We start from the raw sequence: 22,995 nt of genomic DNA on the forward strand, positions 1-22,995 counted from the left end.
CTGGGCTGACATGCCACCAGTATGCTGATAACCCAAACCTCATGTCCAGTTTCTAATCCTAGGGAGTGTAAACCTGAAACAGTTTTAGAGGTAGTTTTGGGGTGGGTGAGGATAAAAAAGCTGAAAAATTATTTATTTATTTATTTAGCCTATTTTTATACCGCCCAAAACTTATGTCTCTTTGCGGTTTTCAGCAAAACCAGCTTACAACCAAATCTGAACAAGACGAAGGTTTTGCTGGCTGGGGACTTCACTGGCCTAGTTGGATGTATTCAGCCCATTCTTATGGGACTGAATGACTAAGTATGTCATTGGTAGTTATTCCTGGATCCACATTACAGCTGCTCTGTGTCAGCTGCACTGTGGCTGCCTGTTTGCTTCTGGCCCCAAGTCCAAGTGCTAGCTTTGGTCTTCAAGGCCCTGAACCATCTGACCAGACTGTTTCAAAGACTGCCTACTCCCACATAAACCTGCCTGAATCCGCAGATCGGTATCTGTTCTCTGGCCAGCTATTGTCAGAGGCTTGTTGGGTGGGTACCAAAAACAGGAGGGGGGGGGATTTCTCACTGGTGGTGCCCCAGGTCTTTGCCCAGGGAGATCCAGCTCTTTTGCAACTTTTCAATGTCATTTTAAAAGCCTTGTGGTTTGTGGGTTTGTTTTTATCAAAGAGGCTGTGTGTTTTCATTGTGGCTTTTAATATGAGGCTCCCCTAAGAACTCCCCATTACTGGAAAACTCAAGATTTTTAAATGTGCATAAACATTTAAATGATCAGACAAATCCTTAAGAAGGTAGGAAGCTGCCTTTTACAGGGTCAGCCCATTGGTCCATCTAACTCAGTATCGTCTGAGTTAGTGGCTCTCCAGGGATTCAGTCGGGAGTCTTTCCCAGCCCTACCTGAAGATGCCAGAGATTGAACCAGGACCCTTCTGCATGCAAAGCAGATGTTTTACCCACCCCCTTACCTGTATAGGAACTCTCTGTGTACAACAGCTTGTGTACAGGAGGGGCCACTGGGGCATGTGGCTACCCTGTTTCCCCCAAAGTAAGACCTAGCAGTAATTTCTGATGTACCACTAATTGCCCTAGTGCATTTTGGGGGGCTAAAATTAATATAAGACACTGTCTTATTTTGGGGGAAACACGGTAACCTCAAGAGTCATGGCCTCCAGGCAGCACAAAAATACATGGGCCACGATCTAAAGATCTATTTTACGCACATCCAGAGGTTGGGCATGCCCAGTGGGATCCTGAGATTTCCCCCCTTTGTACTCATACCCCCTCCCCCATACTGCATCAAAACAGCTGTTGAAAGCCGCCCCCCCCCCCAGTTTCAAGTGTCACGTATTATGTGTCAGAAGGGGCTGCTGTTTGAGAAACACAAGCTGAAAGCCCTATAGTAGCTTGAGGCATTGCTGAGGCATTGTGTATGGCTAATAGACTTTCATTATTATTTTTTTCTTGTACAGTCCCGAGGCATTTGATGAAGTGGTTGTGAAACCCTACCGTTCAAAAATGGGTTGTTAGGGTGGGGCAGGGAGCAGGGGTAGGACTGCTGCTTGCGAAACACACACTCGCGAGTCCCAGTCGGCCAGCTGTTCTACTTACAGCATTCTCTGGATGGTAATGTAGTAAAATTCCACATTCCCATCAACTTGATGCAGAAGGGACACCCTGAAACTATTTAAAAAATAATAATCAGGAAATAATTCCTCATTTTCTGAGGCCATTTATGAAATTGGACGCTGTTGTGCTCCTGATGGCATCATTTGGAATCCCTGAGCCCTGCCCCATTGCCCCTTCCCCCAGGACTTACGTAGTGGTGGCTGCAGTAGTGATTCTGGAGAGGACCTCCAGGAGGCTTATTTCTGAGTTCCCTTTTCTTCCTTGGCATCTTGCGATGTTGAACCAGCAGCTTCCCAGGTGCCAGGAATCCTGAAAAATATAATGAGTACTTGGTTCAGGTGTCCTGGGATCTTCGTGTCCTAAGGCTCCTTTTGCCAGAGAAAACGGCTCCTGATAGTGTCCCAGGTGCAAGAAGGCCTGGCATGCACCCGGGAAACGAGCAAATGTCATGTCATTTCTATATTAAATACTCAGGTGCCCTGGTTGTTTCCCAGGGTTTCTGGCACCTAGGAATTCAGTTATTGCAGCATTCAAGATGCCAGAGAAGAGTGGAGGCCTCACAGAGAGGCTTCCTTATCGTTGCAGCTGCCAGGTAGGTTAGGGGTGGGGAGTGGAGAAGGGAAGGGGCAGCTGCATTAGTGAGGACATGAAGACACCAGGGAAGACACATTATAGGCCCGGCTTAGACTTTAGTGGATGTTGGGTTGGCTTGTAATAAGTCCAGGAGTGTCTTTGAGGGACTCTTAATTTCACCATTAAGAGCCCCTCAGTTCTGAATTTTGATGCTATTAAGTCATTATGTCCTCCTCAAAGTATCTGGTGTGGATCATAATGTTGTAATTGTTCGATTTGGGGCACTTTAGTTTCAGTATAATCAATAATTGTACAGTGTTGCAGCGTAATCTACAAAATAAATACGAGATTTTAGTTACAGTTATGATTAATACATGATTACTCTAATTACAATATGATTATAATAATGGTTAAGCAAAACAATTAATTACACTTTTACTATAGACAAAACATAACAATGGGGGCTGTGTTGGTATGATGGAAGAACCTAACTAATCATATAACGTTCTGGGGAAGTATTGGTGAATTGCATTATCAAAAAACAATTGAAGGTTTCCTCCCACTTAGGAATAGTTTATTGGCTACTAATAGGAGACTGACCAAAAAATGTCCTGCAGTACAATTAGGAACAGACAACAGTTTCAAGATCTCCTGATGCATCATCTACCCTGTTACCATTTAAATTGAGGATTTAGTTCAGAATGTTATCTCAATTAACCTGGTTTCAGTCTCAAAAGAAATCACAACAGCAGAAATTGTACTGGGATAGGAAGACTTATAGTGACAGGATTTGTTCAGAATCATCTAACATGTAATCCACACAGTACTGCAGCTTTGCAACCTCTACTTCTTTCCAGAGGATTGCACAGGAACCCCACATAAGCCCTATTTAAAAAGTGACTCCTACCTCTTAATCTTGGTGAGATTCTTAAGAGGGAGGCCAATGGGATGAGCTTTTCTTTATTAAGTATAAGCAAAAGGAAATTCAAAATATGGAGGGAAAGTTGCCTTTAAAATAGCAGCCCCATCCTGTTTACTTTCTCTTTTACCTTTAAAATACTACCACTTTTTATTATTGAGTACTAGTGCCAATGGGAAGCATGACGATGTAGTCAAATCATCCCAGACCATTTCAAAGCAGCCAAAATCAGCACATTCCTTGAATTGTTTTTTTGGGGGGGTGGGTGGGGAAGAATAGTGATAGTATTAACCATTACTTTCATGATTGGTTGCTGTCACAAAGCCATTCTCCATGGGTAGCTCCTACACTGTATCTGTATAGATGTTTGAATCATGTGGCTAGCCAGCTTACTGGCGATATGTCCCACTCCCGTGCCCCTCTTCCATTCAGGTTACTGCCACAGAGGTTTCCATATGATCTGCGCTACTTGTGTGCTACAATCATTCATACATTATTAGTGTAGTATGCACTAAGAACCAGTGATGGGGAAGTGTCTTCAGTAGAGAGTCAGCAACCTCACAGGTTTAGTTCAGAATATTACCCCACAACAGAATGTTTGAGGACAGGAATGCACACAAATTAAATCTCTGGTGGCTAGAGAGATTTCCCCAGGGGGAAGGCAGGAGAATACCTACCTCCCCCTACATGATCTTCTTTAGCTTTTTACCACACCACCATGAACACAATTGCCGCTGCAGTGAGCAGCCAGTGTTCTGAAGGCCAGGGAAACATTTTCCAGCTTCCAGAGGGATTGGCGGATTCCCCCTCAAGCCAGGCACTCTAAGCACCCAGTAGGGGTGTGCACGGAACTGGCTGGTCCAGTTCAGTTCAAGTCTGAACTGGACCCAAACCAAACCGGGCCAGTTTGGTCCAGCACCCCCTCGAAACCCCCTCCCCCCCCCGGTTTAGTCCGGGAGGGAGGTTCATGAGGTTTTTAAAATTTTTAGGTTTTTTTTAAACTTATACCCTCCAGGGGAGTTGTCTGAGGTAGTGGTGGGTCCGTGGAGGTTTCCCCTCCACCCGTCGGCCTTGCTTATTCCATTAATCAGCCGTTCAGTCGCACTTCGGCCTGTTTCCGGCCTTTCCCCCTCAGCGCGGTGGCCATTTTGGAGCCTGCCACACCTGCACAATAGGCCTCTACGTGGCCTGGGTCATGCCAAAATGGTGAGGCCAGCGGGGGGAGGGGACCCTCCGTGGCCAACCTCACACACCACCTCGGACAACTCTCCTGGAGGGGATAAGTTTTTTTAAAAAACCACGCGGATCCCCAGAGGGGTTCAGTCCAGGGTTGGACTGAACAGGGGGTGGTTCAGTTTGACCCCAAACACTCGAACCAAACCAGTTCAATGTCGAACCGGTTCACTGTGTGACCTTTCACAAGTCACCAACTCTTGGCCTTACCTCCACATATCTGAACTATGAATAATAACAGTCTTCCTCAGAATGCTGTTTTGAAGACAAATGTTGTCAAATAAGTCACTTATAAGGTCTCATTACTGTTAATGAAGTTGGTACTCGAATACTTCTTATGAGAGACAAGGAGGTTGTGTACACGGCCGCTGCTGGGAAGCCTGCAGGGAAGCCAGGAACGCACCTGCCTTCCCTGGCAGACGAGCAGCTGCCGTCATTGCCTTTGCTGTGCCGTGTGCCCACACGAGCCTTGGTGACACAGCGAAGGCTGAAGCTGAGAGCAGGAAGCTTTTTAAATTACGACTATATGTGGTCCTGGTTGTTATAGATGTCAGATGTTCTTTGCCTTTATTATCCGATTTAGTAAAATTCTCCCGTTGGCAATGTGGAGCACTTCCCTAGGGTGTTCAGCTTTTTGTATACAAGATTAAACAAGATGTTCGCAGAGAGAATGTCCTTGATTTGAAATAGATATTTGACTAGATAAATGAAACAAAATTGTCCTTGCCAGTGACTGCATACTAATTTTATTTACAAAATAACTCTCCCTCAGATCTTTTTTTGGGGGGGACTTATCAGTCAAACCTATTTTCTATTAATTTACTCAAACTGTGCAGTTGTTTTCAAGGACTCTGCTTCCTTTACATCCCTATGGATTTAAATTGATTTCATTCCCTTGAATTCTGGTGCATCTTGTTTCTATGTAAGTGTACCCTCTGCTACTCTAGCATTTGGCTTAACTGAGAGACTGAGGTTGGTCATCAGCACATGGATGTCCCCTATCATCATCTCTTCATAATATGATCTCATCCTGCAGCCTTATGTTTACTAAGAATAAGAAGGTGATACCCTGAAATGCAGGCTTTAGGGAAATAATGAGCAAGAACCCATCTCCCTGCCAAAAATTGCACAAATCTGTTCAAGAACACCCACCAAGTCCCAAAGAACTGTCACCAGCAATTCATGCTCTATACTATCAAAGGCTGCTGGAAGATCAATTTTAAGATTTAGTATACAGTGAAGCTTGGCGGCCATTTTGAGTCAACCAGGTCCTGCACTTGGACCACTTACTCATCATTTCATAAAGAGGTACTGGATGTGGGCAAGCGTATGGAGGCTGAATCTGGACATGATTTTAGTTACAGTAGTTGGCAGCTGTTGTGATAACTGGCAGAGACAGACATCCACTAGGCAGCTGGTGTAGCATAGTGACTACGAGATTGAGCTACGAATTAGGAAATCTTAAATTAAAATCTCACCTCTGCCATGAACTCTCTAGGTAGTCTTAGGCAAGCCACTCTCTCTGAGCATCTGTAGTATGAGGATAGTAAAAGTACTTACTTGCCTCACAGGGTTGTTAAGGATTACATGAAGATAATAAATTTGAAGCACTTTGACATATGAAAGCACTATATCAAATACTAAGTATTATTATTACAAATGATGTTTCAGTCTTCCCTAATACTTGAAGTTTGCAGCCTGAAAGTACTTCAGGTACAACTGAAAGCTTAATCATGTTTAACTTTCACCCACATGAGGTGCAAATTGAGTCGTTCAAGAATATTTGCATCAGTGAAGCAGAATAACTTGCTGCATTCTCTTGTATTGCAAATCATATTTTGATCAGAGTATATGCCAAATGCATGTTCATACATAGAGAACTTCAGATTGTTGACTACCTTTGTTCCTTTATTTCCTATCCATTGTACTGATGACTATGTTTTATACGTGTAAGAGCTAGCAGAAGAATTACTTAGACTGTCAGCATATCATAGCATCACATTCCAGTACCGTTCATTTTGAAGGCTCATATAGAGCAAAACGAAAAAAATCCATTCTCAAAGCACTGGCAGGAGGGACTTGACAGAATGTGTTAATGAAAATAAGGAAAAAGTTAAAATAAGTAATCAAAAGTGCGACACTGCTTTCATTTAGGAACTGGAGAACAATATGAGTTCCAGGAATGTGAATACTATTGTATAATTTGGCATCCAATAATTTGAAAGTATATTTAACAAGATTTGTCTCTGAAGAAACTCAATAAAATTTTGCTATGCTTTTTCTTAGGTTTGAAGACCTTGTTAAACATAAGCATAATTTAAATGTGCATATATGTTTTTACTTTGTAAATATAGTACCTTTACTCCTAAAATGCAAGGCAGACGGATGGGAACTTCAGGGAGAACCATCACAAAGAGCACAAGTGTGAGTGGAGAGGTGTATAAGCTGGAACATAATGATGGGAGTCAATCAGACACTGCAGTTGGTACCGTTGGAACAGGTGGGAAGAAAAGACGATCAAGCCTTAGTGCCAAAGTGGTTGCCATGGTATCTCGAAGAAGCAGAAGCACATCCCAGCTTAGCCAAACAGGTGAGTGAAATATGCTCAGTAAGAACATGGCTCTCTAAACATACACATCAGATCAGAGCTAAGATATAGCCAGTCCAGAAAGCATTGCTCCTGACAAGGAGAATTTTTTTGCTATCAAGCTTGGTGCAGTCACTTTTTTCACCAGAGGCAGGGATGTAGCTATAATTGAGTGGATGGGTTCAAAGAACCTGGGGCCCCCAGCTCCCGAGGGCCCACCAGCTCCCTCCCTCCCTATTTTCTTCATTATCTTCTTCACTCTCAGGGGCTGCCAGGGAGAGGGGCAAACACAGGCCCCCTCTCCCCTAGCTACGCTCCTGACTGACAGAGGTACATTATAAAATGAATGGTATAGCAATGTTGTTCTTCTGTCCCCTGAAAATGTTTCAAGTGATCTTAAAGAGACCATTTACAACATCTGTATAATTTTAATGTGTCGTACATAATAATTTCATGAGTTTTAAGGTATGTGTCATTCCCCCCCCCCCAGAATAACCGTTACTGACTTCTTCCTTTAAATTAAAAAAGGACAAAAAGGCTTAGTGAAGTGTATTAATAAGAGTGTAGCATGATACTACATTACAAGCTTTTAAAACTCCTGTTCCTTCTTGCTACTATAGAAATCTTAAAAGCCTCATCCCTATAGCCTAAAGAAAGAGCAGAATTTATGACAGAAAGAATGAAGAAATGTTTTAAGAATCACAGTTCTGTTGAAATAAGTGAAGGGTTTGCCCTGATGACAGTAGATGTCCTTAAATGACTTTTTAAAAAAAAAACCACAAAAGAGAAAGGAAAAACTTGATGTAAGGGTTGAGCTCAGTCAGACTTACAACAGTGGTTCAATCTCATGGGCAGGATAATCATAGTCTGAAGGTATGTCAAATATTTTTTGATTCATGTTATCATATTCTGGTTTGCCTTCTTACCTTTGCCACCACCCTTCTTCCCATCCTCACCCCCTTGGCATCAGTAAGGTAAAGTGAAATCAAGCTGTTTAAACACTAATTAATGCCTCATAGCTCTGTGGTTTTCAAACAAGATGAATAATGCATCTTTCAATAGACCTAACAGGAAACATCTGAAGCTGTAGTTTTCTTATACCAAGAGTGATTTTATCTGAAATGCTTATTACTTGTCATTTACTTACAGAAAATGCCCTTAGATGCCTTTGGGGCATGGATAATATTTTAAGATGTCTGTAAAACCATGATGGTGGTGGTGCACAGTAGTAATCCTTCTATAGTCTGTGCAAAAATTAAGACATTCTATAAATTATGATACCAGAAGCAGCAGCTGGTTAACCATATGTGTGCTATTTTGAATGAATTATAAAGGGCTGTAATGAAAGGCATTGGATTGACAGGCATTGAGTTGAAGAGGCACACAAGATTTCGGAGGCAGGCTTCATGTCACAAAGCTGCTGCTACATTTTGATTGCTGGAAGAGGATTAGGAAGCCTCATATTAGGTGCAGAGTAGGAGTCTTTGCTTGGCCGAATACCACTCTTACTACTGCTGCTGTAGTGGCAGCAATTACTCGTATGAACACTGAAGATTATTATTATTTATTATTGTTTACACATTCAGACAGGTGTTATTAACTGGTTTGTCTTATCCAGACATCGAGTCCTTCCCAAACACCTGGGATGGCTGAATTTTATTATCAGTGTTGTTGCTATTTACTCAGTTTCTATACCGTCCTTCCAAAAATGGCTCAAGGCGGTTTACACAGAGAAATAATAAATATGTAAGATGGATCTCTGTCGCCAAAGGGCTCACAGTCTAAAAAGAAACATAAGACAGACACCAGCAACAGTCACTGGAGGTACTGTGCTGGGGGTGGATAGGGCCAGTTATTCTCCCCCTGCTAAATAAAAGAGAATCACCACATTAAAAGGTGCCTCTTTGCCAAGTTAGCAGGTTAGACACCTTAGACAATGTACTAACACCTCATTCTGATAGATATTTCTTTGGAAGGAAGTCCCATGGATATCAGTGGGCAACATCCTGACTAACATTGTGTCCATGCAGCAAAAAGGATGCCTGGCTTAAGCAGTAGTGTTCCCAGTATGGAAGTACGAGTGCTCACACATGAGGGGGCAATTTTCACCTGTCCCACCACCCAGAAGTGCTCCTGCAACCTGGGCATTAAATAGTGCTTCTGAAAGAAGAGGAAATAAGTGAAAATCATAAACACACACACACACACACACACACACGCATCCATATTTCCAAATCAGAGATGTTACTGCTCTGGCTGAGTGTCCTTTTGCTGCACAGATGCAGTATTAGTCAGGATGTCACCTGATGGAGCTTTTATGTGATTACAGCTTAGTCTATGATGTGAGGATCTTCTTTATTACATCAGTTCTCTGTGTTCCCCCTCTCTCTGCTAGGAAAGATTTGCTGTCTTGACCTGCATTTAAGAAAGCATGCTCAACCTAATTTGTGACGTATCTATACTGTTGTCCTTCATGATAAGGATATCGTAAAATCATGATAACGATGTTGTAAAAATCCATTTATAATACTGGAAACTGGGTAGTTCATGGCAAGAACATTTGTAGTGTCTCCTTAACTGGGATACTCTGGGATACGTCTCAATTTATTTTAGCATTAATAACAGTAGCAAAAGCTTCAGTGGTACACACATTTGTTTGGAAGCCATTTCATTTGAAATCCATGTGTCTCACCTGTAAGCAAATGACTGAGAAATGAAACAGAAGTGAACAATCATCATTCAGTTTTTTTGTCTGAAAACAGAAGGTCAAGAATTGGTTATAATCTGTGCTTTGTTTTAATATAATGAGTTTGTGCTATTCAGAGTAGTATATTAAGAGTACCTCTCTATTTTCTATGAGATCATTTACCCAGGCAGAAGGTTTCATATTTTTTTCCTGATGAAATCAAGTGACAGATTCTCATTGAAACCGGCAATTTGTGTTGTGATATTCGTTCAAAGTATTAATAAGCAGTCTTTTACAGATTTATTTTCAGTCACTGTTGTGTAGTGATTTTAAAGGAAAAGCTTCCCTTTATAAGTCCAGGGCCTCAACACTACCTGGGGGCCCCCAAATCATCTTTAGTCTGTTCTGGGTATTCTGGTCTGTGCCCTCAATAACCTACATGTTAAAAAATGATGCTTAACTTACAGCGAGGGTGGTGGGGGCTCCAAAAACCTTTAGGTCCAGGCTCCAAAATTACCTAAGTACACCTATGCTTGGATCTGCATTTTTAAAAACCGGTATCATCATCACATAGGAACATAGGAAACTGCCATATATGGGGACAAGTCATGCTTGCTACCACAAGACCAGCTCTCCTTATAGTCTTAGTGCTAAAAAAACAGATTCCTTCCTGTACATGGAAGACTGTTGGGAACTATTATTGCCACTCAGTAAGTTCTAAACATCAGCATGTGACACTTGTTCAAAAACAGCAGATGGGTCACAGAATCTTTGTGTGTATGCTGCTAGGCTGTCAAAATTGAGTGTTGAGGGCTAGACTCCTCCAATGGCCAAGGTGTTTCTTCCAAGGGAGCCAGCATGGTGTAGTGGCTAGAGTGCTGGACTAGGACCGGGGAGACCTGAGTTCAAATCCCTATTCAGCAATGAAACTAGCTGGGTGACTCTGGGCCAGTCACTCTCTCTCATCCTAACCTACTTCACAGGGTTGTTGTTGTGAGGAGAAACCTAAGTATGTAGTACACTGCTCTGGGCTCCTTGGAGGAAGAGCAGGATATAAAATGTAAAAAAAATAAAAATTAAAAATAAATTCAGTGCCGAAGTGGTTTTTGACAGATCCTGAACAAAGGCACAACTCTGTTGATGGGTCTCTTTAATGAAAAACAATTAGATACCCCAGTTGTTATTTCCTGCATTTATTACAAGGCTGTCAACATTTCCCAGTTATTTACACTGTGACCTCAGTATCTCAGGCTTTATGTTAGAAAATATGTCAAAGCCATATAATAAACAGGGCCTCTTGCATCACATTGCAAAAGGACCTGTTATAGTCCTTACTACATTGGCTTGGATGCAAAGAACAGTGAGCAGGAGGAGCGTATGCCTTAGTGTCCTGTGAATTTTTTGCAAGCCCTAGTGGAAGACTGCTCATAATGCAGTGTATTGGGGGTTAAAGTATGGTACAAGAAACCAGGTGAATAAGAAAGATACAATCTGTAGCATATAAACCCTACTGGACTACTAAAAGAAAAGAGTACCTGAGAAAGAAAGAGTTTGTGCAAAGGGAGGGATGCTTCTAGATCTGAGGTCACCTCTCTTGTGCAATAAAATAAGTGACCCCCAACAAGCCTTGGAGGCCTTCAGGAGATCCTTAAAGACCCTTTTTTTTAGCCTGGCGTTTAATGATATCTAATTTTAATTTTAATATAGTTTTTTAAAAATTGATTTTACTTTTTAAATTCTGTGTTTTTGATTATAATGTAAAGCACCCTGGCTAGTGTAGAAATCGAATAAATAAAATAAAGTGTTCCGCTAAGTCAGAAACAGCCCTTCCATTTGAGAAAGTGGCTTTCCACTAGTGGAAAGGCATCTTTGGATCCTAGTCAACTTCCAGATTTCTCAACCTGTTCATTTTCTCAAGAACTACTCTAGTCTGCACTTTTCATGTGGGCCACTTTCTACAGTAGATTTTTTTTATTTTTTATTTTGCTGCTGCTGCTGCTGCTGCTGCTGCTGCTGCTGCTGCTGCTGCAAGTAATCTTGGAATAATAGAATATTAGAGTTGAAAGGTACTTTGGAGGTCTTCTAGTCCTGCTCAGTTCAGGAAACTGCTACAGCATCCCTGAGCGATGCCTGTCCAGCCTCTGTTTGAAAACCTCCAGCAAAGGAGAGCCCAACATTGCAAAAGGCAGACTCTTCCACAGCTGAACAGATCCTAGAGGAGAGCTGGTCTTGTGGTAGCAAGCATGACTTATCCCCTTAGCTAAGCAGGGTCTGCCCTGGTTGCATATGAAAGGGAGACTAGAAAAGTGAGCACTGCAAGATATTCCCCTCAGGGGATGGAACCGCTCTGGGAAGAGCAGAAGGTTTCAAGTTCCCTCTCTGGCTTCTCCAAGATAGGGCTGAGAGAGATTCCTGCCTGCAATCTTGGAGAAGCCGCTGCCAGTCTGTGAAGACAATATTGAGCTAGATAGACCAATGGTCTGACTCAGTATGTGGCAGCTTCCTATGTTCCTATGTACATTTAGGAAAATCTTCCTAACATCTAGTAATTTCAACCCATTGGTTCTAGTCTTTCCCTCAGGAGTAACAGAGAACAAGTCCATTCCTCTTTCTGTATGTGACAGCCGTTCAGATATTTTAAGACAGCTATTATTTCCCCCTTTTCTCTAATCCAAACTAAACATACACAGCTCCTTCAGCCGTTCCTTCAAGGTGTGTGAGCGTGTGTGAGATACATATGGTTTGTTTCCCTTCCAACCAATGAATAACAGAATGTGCTCTGAAAGCCAACAGTACAGACAGTAGTACACATATATGCTGAGAACTTAGAAACTGGGATACTACTACAGAAAGATGCAACATCCCAGAAAGCTCAGATGTCTTGAATGGAAAATGCATCTTAGACAATGACACCAGTTTTTTAAAAAATAACAATCATATTCAGGCAAACCTCGCTAATCGTGGACCCGGCACCCGCAGTTTCACGTATCTGTGGTCAGGTAATAAGCACCCAGCCTCGGTATATGCAATAAAATTCAGCAATTAAAGTCTTAAAGACTCGCATCTCCATGGGTTGGAGATGGGTGGAAATGACCTCCGAGGTCATTTCCTCCTGCCATTTTGAGGACAGGAGCTTTTTTGTGGTTAATTTTGTGGGGGGAAGGCTTTTTAAAATGTGGGGTTTTTTGCAGGGGGAACAATGATTTTGGACTTTGGGGGCATTGCTGGGCAGCTGGGGATACATAGAGCACGGTAGGGCACTCCCCCCAATTTCCCCCACTTTGTCCCATTTTTCACTGTCTCAGGAACCTAACCCCCCAATTCCCATTGCCCTAATGCTCCATTATCTGTGGTTTTGCTATCTGGCCCTGCCCCAGAGAACAGGACCCCCACAGATAACAGGTTTCTCTTGTAATACTATTATAAATTTGAAATTCTTTAGCTATTTCAGTTACATCCAGGTAACTGAATGTTTATAATCCTTTTAACAGAGCTAATTATGTGTCCAGGGATTATTTCAAGTAAAAGATTAAGGGATTTTAAAGATTTGTGTCAATAACGGAAAGTACTTGCTCTAACCCAAGTCACTAGTACATGTATGAATCCCCCTAATATTTATTGGATTTGCTCCTAAGTAATCCTGCATACTGTTAAATTCCTTAAATCCCATTTTATTTCAATGGGATTTAAACAGACAAGCTGTCTGCAGGATTGCGGTCCAAATTTTTATGCTCTGTCCTAAACAATATTCCTTAAGAATATTTTACACCAAACAACTTTATACCTGGTTTGCATTTTGCATATACATTAGAAGACTAAACACTTTATTCAAGTGCAGTGGTTAAATTACCCTTCTTTCATATTATAATTCATTGGCATAGGAATGCTGAATTGTATAATTTTGCTTTATGGAATCCTTCAATGAACTAATAAAGTTATAGGCATTTCACAAAATATTGTTTTCTACCCAGAAGGAGAATGGCGCATTCAATCTCAGAAGGAGAATTCAGAAGGAGAATGGCGCATTCAATTCAGCTGGAGAGTCTGTTGGCATTGCTAGATCATCCTAGCCCCATTGGACGTTTAGAAAATAATGGTGCTCATGCTTACAACACCAAAAGCAAATAGGAAGTCCCACGCTGGCACTGTTATCCCCTCTCTCCAGCTATCCATGGTTCCAGCTGTGTTCATGTGAAAAGGGAAGCACCATACCCACGACAACCCAGGTTGCTGATTACAGAAGCTCCGGGCATCATGATTAGGATGGCCACTGTTCTCCGCTGCAGTGCTTTGATGGGCAGTGTTCAGTTGCATACCATGCTGCTGTGAGGGGTGTAGACTTCTCAATTTCGGCGGGGGGCATGGGGCACATGGGAGGAGAGATCTTGTGGTAGCAGTATGAATTCCCCCTTTGCTAAAAAAAAAAAAAGGGGGCCCATCCTGGTTTGCATTTGAATGAGAGACCACATGTGGGCATTTTCAGATGTTCCCCTTAGGGAATGGGGTCACTCTGAGCAGAGCACCTGCATGCATAGAGCACAATTAGCTTTTCTCCTTGTTATACGAGCCCCTGGTGGCACAGTGGTAAAACTGCCGCCCTGTAACCAGAAGGTTACAAGTTCCATCCTGACCAGGGGCTCAAGGTTGACTCAGCCTTCCATCCTTCCGAGGTCGGTAAAATGAGTACCCAGAATGTTGGGGGCAATATGCTAAATCATTGTAAACCGCTTAGAGAGCTCCGGCTATAAAGCGGTATATAAATGTAAGTGCTATTGCTATTGCTATTATACTACTTCTAATAAGAGAATCATAGAGTAAAACCCAGAGAGGCAGCCACGCCTCCTAAGAACTTGCTGAGTTGCTACAAAGACAATGCAGGACTGACTGTGTTGTTCAACTGACTGATGAACTTGAGCATGAGAGCTTGCTGATGCTACTTGGCAGGCGGGGGCATTGCCTCCCCCAGGAAATCTGGAGGAGGGTTTGAGCCCCGACACCCTCACCTGTCAGCCCAGCAGGGGCATTGGCCCCTCTGGGAAATCCCAGAGGGAGCTTGAGCCCTGCCGCCCCCACAAAGTTTACAGCCCTGCTGCTGCACCTCCATCAGAGGCCTCCAGTGCTGGCCCCTCTGGCCCAATAGGCATTCGGCAGGGCCACACCTCCATTACACTTGCTCTGCAGTGTCATTGTCCTTGCTGTCTTGGGTGGCAGGACGCCTCTGGCACTCCTTTGGCGGTCGCCGAAGGCTGTCAGTAAAGACAGCAGGGGAGAGTAGGGAAAGGACCCTGCTTAAAAAGGCAAGAGCCATATTTGGTTCTTGCCTTTTTAAGAATGCCCAGGAGGAGTGGGGCATTGTAGAGACTGTACTTCCTCTAAGGGATGCTATCACAATGGGGGAAAGTGGCCATCAGTCTGCCGAAGGGGTAGAGTAGCCAATGACAGCAGTGGGGGGGGGGTGACCTGGAGCAGCAGTGGTGAGTCACTTTACATTTCAAATGTAAAGGGGGGTGCTTACCGATAGAACTGTTGGTAAAATATCAGATCAATTCCAACCCAATAACAATCTGGAGAGCATTACAAGAGAGAATTGGGTTGTAACATCTAGCTTGACATTAAATTGGTCCACAGTCCAAGGTCAATGAGAATGTAAACATGTGAACACAACTTTTAAAGGGAAAGTAAGCCATGCTTACTGTAACATCAGATTAAGGTTATAGCCACACAGCTAAGCTTGCTGTGGTAGTTCATTTGATCCACATAGCTCATTCAGCATCTTTACTGAGGGGGGAAATTGCTCTGGGAAGAGCCAATCAGATCACAGCATAGCTCATTTGTGCTGTGGTTAATGCCATGACTTGATGGTGGTTAGAGTGTTGGACTAGGACCAGGGAGACCTGAGTTCAAATCCCCATTCAGACATGAAACGCATCGGGTGACTCTGAGCCAGTCACTTGTCTCTCAGCCTAATCTGCCTCATAGGGTTGTAGGGAATAAACACAACATGTTCACCACTCTGAGCTCCTTGGAGGAAGAGCAGGCTATAAATGTAAACAAATAATGGGGACTTCAAAGGCTAATATCTCCCACACCACCAATTATCCCCCTCTGCACACAAAAACCCCCACACACACAACCAAAACCACATACTCCTTCATGGACTTGAATATAAGAAAAGAAAAGTAGGCTACCATTGGCCAAATATGAGAAAGTCAGGCTTACATGAGAAAATTAGTTTTTAGTTATCTGTTTTGAAACTGCTGTAGCTCGGACATTCTACAGCAGATATGTAGTTGCTCCATGCCAAATTTCAGGCAGATTAGCTTAACGATTTAGATTTTAGACTGATAGAATTCTTAGGGTTTATAATAATGGAATGCAGATTAGCTTAACAATTTAGATTTTAGACTGATAGAATTCTTTGGGCTTATAATAATGGAATGCAGTTTTTATAGCTCACTTTTTCAATGCCTGTAAACTTTTACAGAGTTTTATTACTGAATTCTAAAAGTGAACCAGAGCAACACAGGAACTGAAAAACTCTTCTCCACCCAAAAGGAAAAGTAGCATGTTTGAAGGTTGTTTCTATAAAACACATTTTTATTAAAAGAATGTTTTTAATTCTTTGAAAGCACTGGATGAATGTAAGCACATTCTTTCTCTTTAATGTTACTGCCTAGCTGAGAAATCCATTACTGTTAATAGAAAAACTATTTAGTTCCAGTTCTTCATTTCTACAAAGCTTGTCCAGTAAGGCTTACTGTTGATATACAGTTTACCCTTTTGAAATGATGTTTGACATAAGGCTCCTTCTGTTTTTCTGGGTAATATACTTGCATTTGCACTTATGTAGGAGATGAAAATGCTCATCTGCTTTGCCATTGTACTTAGCTCAAGTGCAAAGGCATTTTATTTATTATTGTATTTTATTTACTCAATGCTACGCAGAAATGAAGCCCAACATTTAACTGAGGTTATAGGGGCAAAGAGCCCCTGGTGGCGCAGTGGTAAAACTGCCGCCCTGTAACCAGAAGGTTACAAGTTCAATCCTGACCAGGGGCTCAAGGCTGACTCAGCCTTCCATCCTTCCGAGGTCGGTAAAATGAGTACCCAGAATGTTGGGGGCAATATGCTAAAATCATTGTAAACCGCTTAGAGAGCTCCGGCTATAGAGCGGTATATAAATGTAAGTGCTATTGCTATTGCTATTACTGTAGCAGCCCAAATCATGTGTGCGGTTGGGGCTTTGTGTTGCAGCTCCCAGCAGCCAGGCTTCCTAAATAGCACAGAGTACCACTTGAAGAACAGCCAGGAAGCCATGAGCTGTAGCATTGCTGCAGGCAGTCTCTCGGCTTCCTATGCAATGCATTATGGGATACTGGAGGCTTTTCTTCTCCAGATTCCAAATGTAGTAAGCAATGCCATGCTGCTCATGTGAGTGTGCGGTGCAATAGAACATTATGGCCACTATGTTCGTGTGGGGGAAGGCAGATATACTTGTGCTTTCCCCCCTCCCTGCCCACCCATCCAGTCATCTGGTTGTGAGAATAGCCCTCTTTTGCCCCTCCCTGATTGTGTGCAGATTGAATTCCAATTTGCATGGAGTCTGCATATCATGTCCTAAAATGATATTCCTTGATTGCCTTCTTACAAGCCCTGTCTTCTGCAGTCATCATGACTCCCAAAGTTTTTCAAGGGAGAACTACAATTGACTGTGAATAAATACCCCCAAATAGAGTTGTAGCCTGGAACAGAGAGAGACACTGTTCAAAAGAGCATACCCTGTTTCAGGCATTATGTAACTATGGCCACCATACCTGGTTTCAGTGCCAACTGCAAGCCCTGCCCCTTGTCACGAACACTTTCCTTAACTACACACCCCATTCTTCTCTCGTACAGTTGTTGTCTGCAGAGATAAATGCTGTACTCAAGAAGAGATAATCCTGGTGACTGAGAATGCTGGATGCCCAGTATTTCATGCCTGGAAAGGGCTTGGCTCTTCTGGGCTATTAATTTGATATGATTGTGATGCCAGAGAACTGGAAATGAAGGGCACAGATTTCAGCTTGCAAATAAATAAAATTCCTACAGGCTAGCTCTCACCACTGAGAGAAATGGGGAAACAGTGTAGTTTATCTGATCTAGAGTCGTCATTCACACAATCGAAAACTGTGTCCTACCCAGGTTTGGTAGCTGTGTGTCTTCCCTATTTCTGGTTGTGTGGATGCAAACAACTAGGTAGGAGGAGGGAGAAATGACTGTGTGGAAGCAAGGTAGGAGGAAAAGCTACCCAGAAAATTGGGAGCGCACACAGCTCCCAAACCTAGGTAGGACCCAGTTTTCGATTATGTGAATGACCTCATAGCCTACTTTCTGGTCAAGAGAACCTGGAATCTCCTAAATTCTAGAACATTGGAATAAACCAGACATTTCTCAACATTTGCCTTCTTCCCCATATCCGGATACTTGAAACTTGATACCTGTTCTATCTGTCTATCTATTCCTTCTCTATGGCTGCCCCAGGGCTTTGGAATGCAGTCTCTGCTGAAATAAGAGCATCTCCATCTTTATTTGCTTTTAGGAGGATCCTGAAGACATACCTGTTTCCCCAGGCTTCTAACTGAAATCTAAATTTTAATGTGCTTTTATTCATTGAGATTTTTTATCTGTTTTATGCATTTTAACTGTTTTATATTATTTTTATGTTGTAACATACACTACCTGGAGATTTCTATATCAGGTGGTATAGAAGTGCAATAAATAACTAATACCTATCTACCTACCTACCTATCATATTTTTATACCGCCTAATATATATGATACTAGCTGGGTGACTCTGGGCCAGTCACTTCTCTCTTGGCCAAGCCTACTTCACAGGGTTGTTGTGAAAAGAGAAACTTAACTATGTAGTACACCGCTCTGGGCTCCTTGGAGAAAGCGCGGGATATAAATGTAATAATAATAATAATAATATTGCTAGGCAGTGTACAAAATACAAATTACAATATAAAAATAAAACCACAAGTAAAACACTTTCACCGAATAAAACCAATTCAAAACAATTCACAAAGTGAAACCATTAAAATAATTTCACACAGGATAAAAACTATTAATAATCAGTTTAAATTCTTTTAATTAAAAGCCTGAGAAAACAGGTGTGTTTTAAGGATATTTTTAAAAGCTTTCAGAGATGGGGAAGCTCTTATTTTGACAAAGAGTACATTCCAGAGTATGGATGTATGGATTCATACATCCAGCATGATGGGAGAAATATCAGGTTCCTCCCACTTTTCCTTCCTCTTTTTCCCAATCTAGTGTTGCTGCCGCATGATTCTCTTTCTATTGTGTCATGGGATAAATACACTAAACTCATATTCTGCTTAGGAATCTCTAATTCTAGGTCCATTCCTGTTTCCCACTTCTATCTTTTTACTATAAAATGTGCCTCTAAAACCCTCCAACACTTCACAGATGTAAGCAGAGTTAGGTTTGTAACACTCAAAGGCTTAGCAATAAAGATTTCTGCCCAAACCCAACCTCTCATTATTACATACTGCTGAAGGCCCTATTCTACCTGCTATGTACTTATGTATTGGTTTTCTCTGCAGTAGCCTGTCCTCCATTGATGTGAGAGCTAACAGGGTGTTTGCTTGGGTTAATGGATACATTTGAAATACACAATTGTTCTCCAATATATTACCTACAGTTTAAAATTCACCTCGGCAGCTGTAGTGTATGAAATTGCAGGCTGTGCACAGCATAGCACCTCAGTGTCTGTTCTTGCACAAGGATTTGCGTGGATGATTGTGCACTAGAGTCAAGATGTACCCATTACCCACTCAGATGATTAACGTGGAGGCCCTGTGGAGGGAGCTGAATCCTGATGAATGAACATTCTTGAAATGGACACAAGAAGAAGTCAAAATGGAGACAATGATTTACCAGAGACAGGAACCAGAAAACAGAGACTCTGCATATGCATGCACATTGATGGCACTGTAACAGCAAGGTCAAAATTCCTTTGGTTGGTCCCACCCCACCCCCCTTCTGAGGGATCACCATAGCACATGATAACAGAATATGTACATGTTACCAGTTCACCATCTACTTACTGTGCAGCTTCTTTCAAATAAACTTCCTAAGCTAAAAATGGAGGTTGTGTTCTAATAAGAACATAAGAAGAGCCCTGCTGGATCAAGCCCAAGGCCCATCTAGTCCAGAATCTTGTTTCACACAGTGGCCCACCAGATGTTGCTGGAAGCCACAGGCAGGAGTTGAGGGCATGCCCTCTCTCCTGCTGTTACTCTCCTGCAACTGCAGACTATTGAATACTTCCATGTTACAGCTTGCCAGGAAAATAAAACAATCAAATATCTTTCATACAACCTGCCTTTGTTACCTTCAAACAAGCCTGTGTGCACCTGCCTAAATCATCTTGGTCATATAAGCTGTTGGGGAAAGTCTTATTGTTACAGGGATCAGCTGAGGGAACTGGGAGCAGTATCCCTGATTTCCTTCAAAGCACTACTAGCTGCAGCTAATGGTGTTGGGACCCACTTTTACATCGAATAATAGGGCTTATTAACAGTAGAGATTAATGGTTCGTCAGCTGGTTTTTAATAAGTACAAGGTTCATATCTACCTATTTGAAAGTGAATGTCAGCATTAAAGCAGCCTTGGGAACAGTGGCTGATATATCATCCTTCCAGTAGAGCACCAGAAAGATGTGCCAGTGCAAGGGAGAGCTTCCTCACTACCACCCTGGCTATGCAGCTTCCGGCACAGATCATTTTATTATCATTATTTACATTTTGACAATTTGCTCCTGTTCCAGGCCTGCCCTGTGTCACCCAAATATGTGTCGCTGCGGGCCTGATCCTCGGAGATGCATTTCAGATGGCACAGGGCACTCTTGGAGCCAGAGCGAATAGAATCCTCAAAATTTGCTCCCCACTGCTGTGTGCCCAGCTGTGCGGCCCCAGTGCAATTAGGAAAGTTCTCCCTCACACTAACATGTCTTCCTGGTGCACTACCGGAAGGCTGCTCTGGTGGTCAGTCAGTGTGTTGACCTCCCTTGACTCCTTCATTGTCTGCTTTCCTAGCTGTGTTCCTAAGGTCTGTAGATTCTAAAATTCATGGACAATGAATCTTGAGCCCAAACACATAATGAGAGGGGTGTGGGGTTGATTTCCGTAATTTTTTTTCTGGTTGAGCTTCCTTTTAAAAGTGTATGTTTGCCCATACTAATAATGATCATGACTGAAAATTGTAAGTCTTTCTGCAATATTCTATGAAATGTGAATTGAGGTTAGTTTGGTTCTCCTCCTTTCCGAGGCCTCTAATGTAGACTAAAAGGGACTTGTGACTGAAGCTCCTTGATCATTCCTGACAATGCTTCATGCCAAGTGCTCTTTTCTTTTTAAGAAAAGACTGTGCAGGAAGTCCAGACCTTATTCTCCACAAGATATTTAAACAAGATTCTTGTTCTAATTCCTTCTGAGGACTCACTAACATTCTTGAGATTAAACTTTGCTTGTGCCTAAGAGGTAAGCCTGTATTTTGTTCATTTTGCTTTGCGATATTTTCAAAGTTATGTTATTTACAGACCTGTTACTTCTCAAATATATAGAAGGTGAAAATAGGACTGATGTGCTGCATTGTTCTGAAGCCACAAATGTGGTGAATAAATGAGATTCAATAACCTGTATTAAAGAAACAAGAATTATACTGTAGCATTAGTAAAGCAATTCAAATGCAGTGAAAAATACAGCTAAGATAAAAGTAGCACAAGTCATAATGATAATGATGAAACTAGTTTTTAGATAGGTGCTACATGGAAGTAGGTGATATAATATGCTTAATCAAAAGTGACTATATGTTCTTTCAAAGTGTTTATTTCTTTCAGAAGTTTCTTAGTATATGCAATCTTGGCTTCATTGGATTTCCTTTCTTGATATCATGGCTATTTTACATATATGGGAAGAAGTATTGAAACCTGCAGTGCAATCTATAAGCATGTTTTCATTTATAATGGTGAACTGCTTTTTTAAATTATTGAACTATATCTGTCTGAACAATAATTACACTTGTATCTTTGAAAGTGCAAGGATTTACTTTCAGTACTAATTTGCTTTCTCCCAAGTTCTAATCAATACAGTGAAACCAAGAGGTAGCTTTTAAGATGACCCATTGATTACTTCAGAAAAAGAGGAGGAAGGAATTGAAATGTTTTGAGAAGTAGAATATAAATAGTTCAATTTAGTTTACTGATTGCTGTTTCTGGTAAAAAGCCATAAATTAGTTTCTACTCCATTAATACCACCTTCCTCTCTCATACTCACTGGCAGTTGCAAGTCGGCACCCTTCCAGGGTCATAATATTATGCTATACTGGTTTCATTCTGGAAATTATCTGGCAAAAGACATCATAACAATTTATAGCTGGACAGCCTTTACTATAAGCATGGCATCCATGCACTAAATCACCTGCCATTAGCCATTCTTTTCCTTCTTCTGCCTTTTCTCTTAATGGACATCAGGATGAGAGAAAGAACAGATGTCTGCAAAATATTGACACAACCATTCTACAACAGCTTAAGTTGGTATCATGGGGCGCCATCTTAATTAGCTCACTCTAAATTTAATAGAGATCCTTGTCACACCCTCAGAAAAGCAAAATGCTTGAATGATTACACCCACACAGATCCAAAATCACACCCTGAGGTCCTATGTAGAATAGAGAATTTTGCTATTTTTCCTTTTTTTTTTTAAGTACAACAATCTGGACTAGAAGAAAGGTATAGGAAATTTCTTGCTGCCTTGTATGAATGCTATATTCTTTGAACCTAAATCAGCCAGCCAATCTAGTTTATTTTCCTCTTCTATTCCAGTTTTTGGTCAAATCTAAGAATGGAAGTCATGCATAAACTGAGGAGTTGACTAATATATAAAATTCATTAATTTAAATTTCTGTTTGTATATCACTTGATTTATATATGTGTACTAAAGCTGTTGGTAGAACACCTTTCCTCCCTGCATTTCTCCTATACCTCTCTATGCCCCTCATTCCCACTTCCCCAGCTATTACTTCACACCATACCCCTGATCCTTCTCCCTATGTTATTTCCCCTCCTGCCTGAGCTAACACAAATCTAATCTAAAAGGACTGGAGGACTAAAAAGACCCCTTTTAGACTTCAAATCCTCTTTCAGGTTGTTCATATCTTGCATGCTTAACATGAACAGATATATAGTGCTTTGTAATTTGCAATTCAGGTATTAAGATTCTAGAATATACTGGAAAACATGCAATGCATGCTTTCTCTATAGTGAGAGAGCATGCATTCTGGCAATCCCAATGCAGGTGATGAGACTGTC

The 22,995-nt window shown here is 41.8% G+C and overlaps 1 protein-coding gene across 50 annotated transcripts in view; it reads left to right on the plus strand.

Annotated features, from left to right (window-relative positions):
• Nucleotides 1-22,995, plus strand: part of RIMS1 (regulating synaptic membrane exocytosis 1) — a 382,988-nt gene that overhangs the window by 336,296 nt on the left and 23,697 nt on the right. For all 50 annotated transcript variants that reach the window (XM_053286849.1, XM_053286844.1, XM_053286835.1 and 47 more), the window contains one exon: nt 6,705-6,940. In XM_053286849.1, coding sequence (XP_053142824.1) covers nt 6,705-6,940 — 236 coding nt within the window. The remainder of the gene's footprint in view (nt 1-6,704; nt 6,941-22,995) is intronic.

The sequence above is a fragment of the Hemicordylus capensis genome, chromosome 1 (assembly GCF_027244095.1).
Source record: "Hemicordylus capensis ecotype Gifberg chromosome 1, rHemCap1.1.pri, whole genome shotgun sequence".
NCBI classification, from domain to species: Eukaryota; Metazoa; Chordata; class Lepidosauria; order Squamata; family Cordylidae; genus Hemicordylus; species Hemicordylus capensis.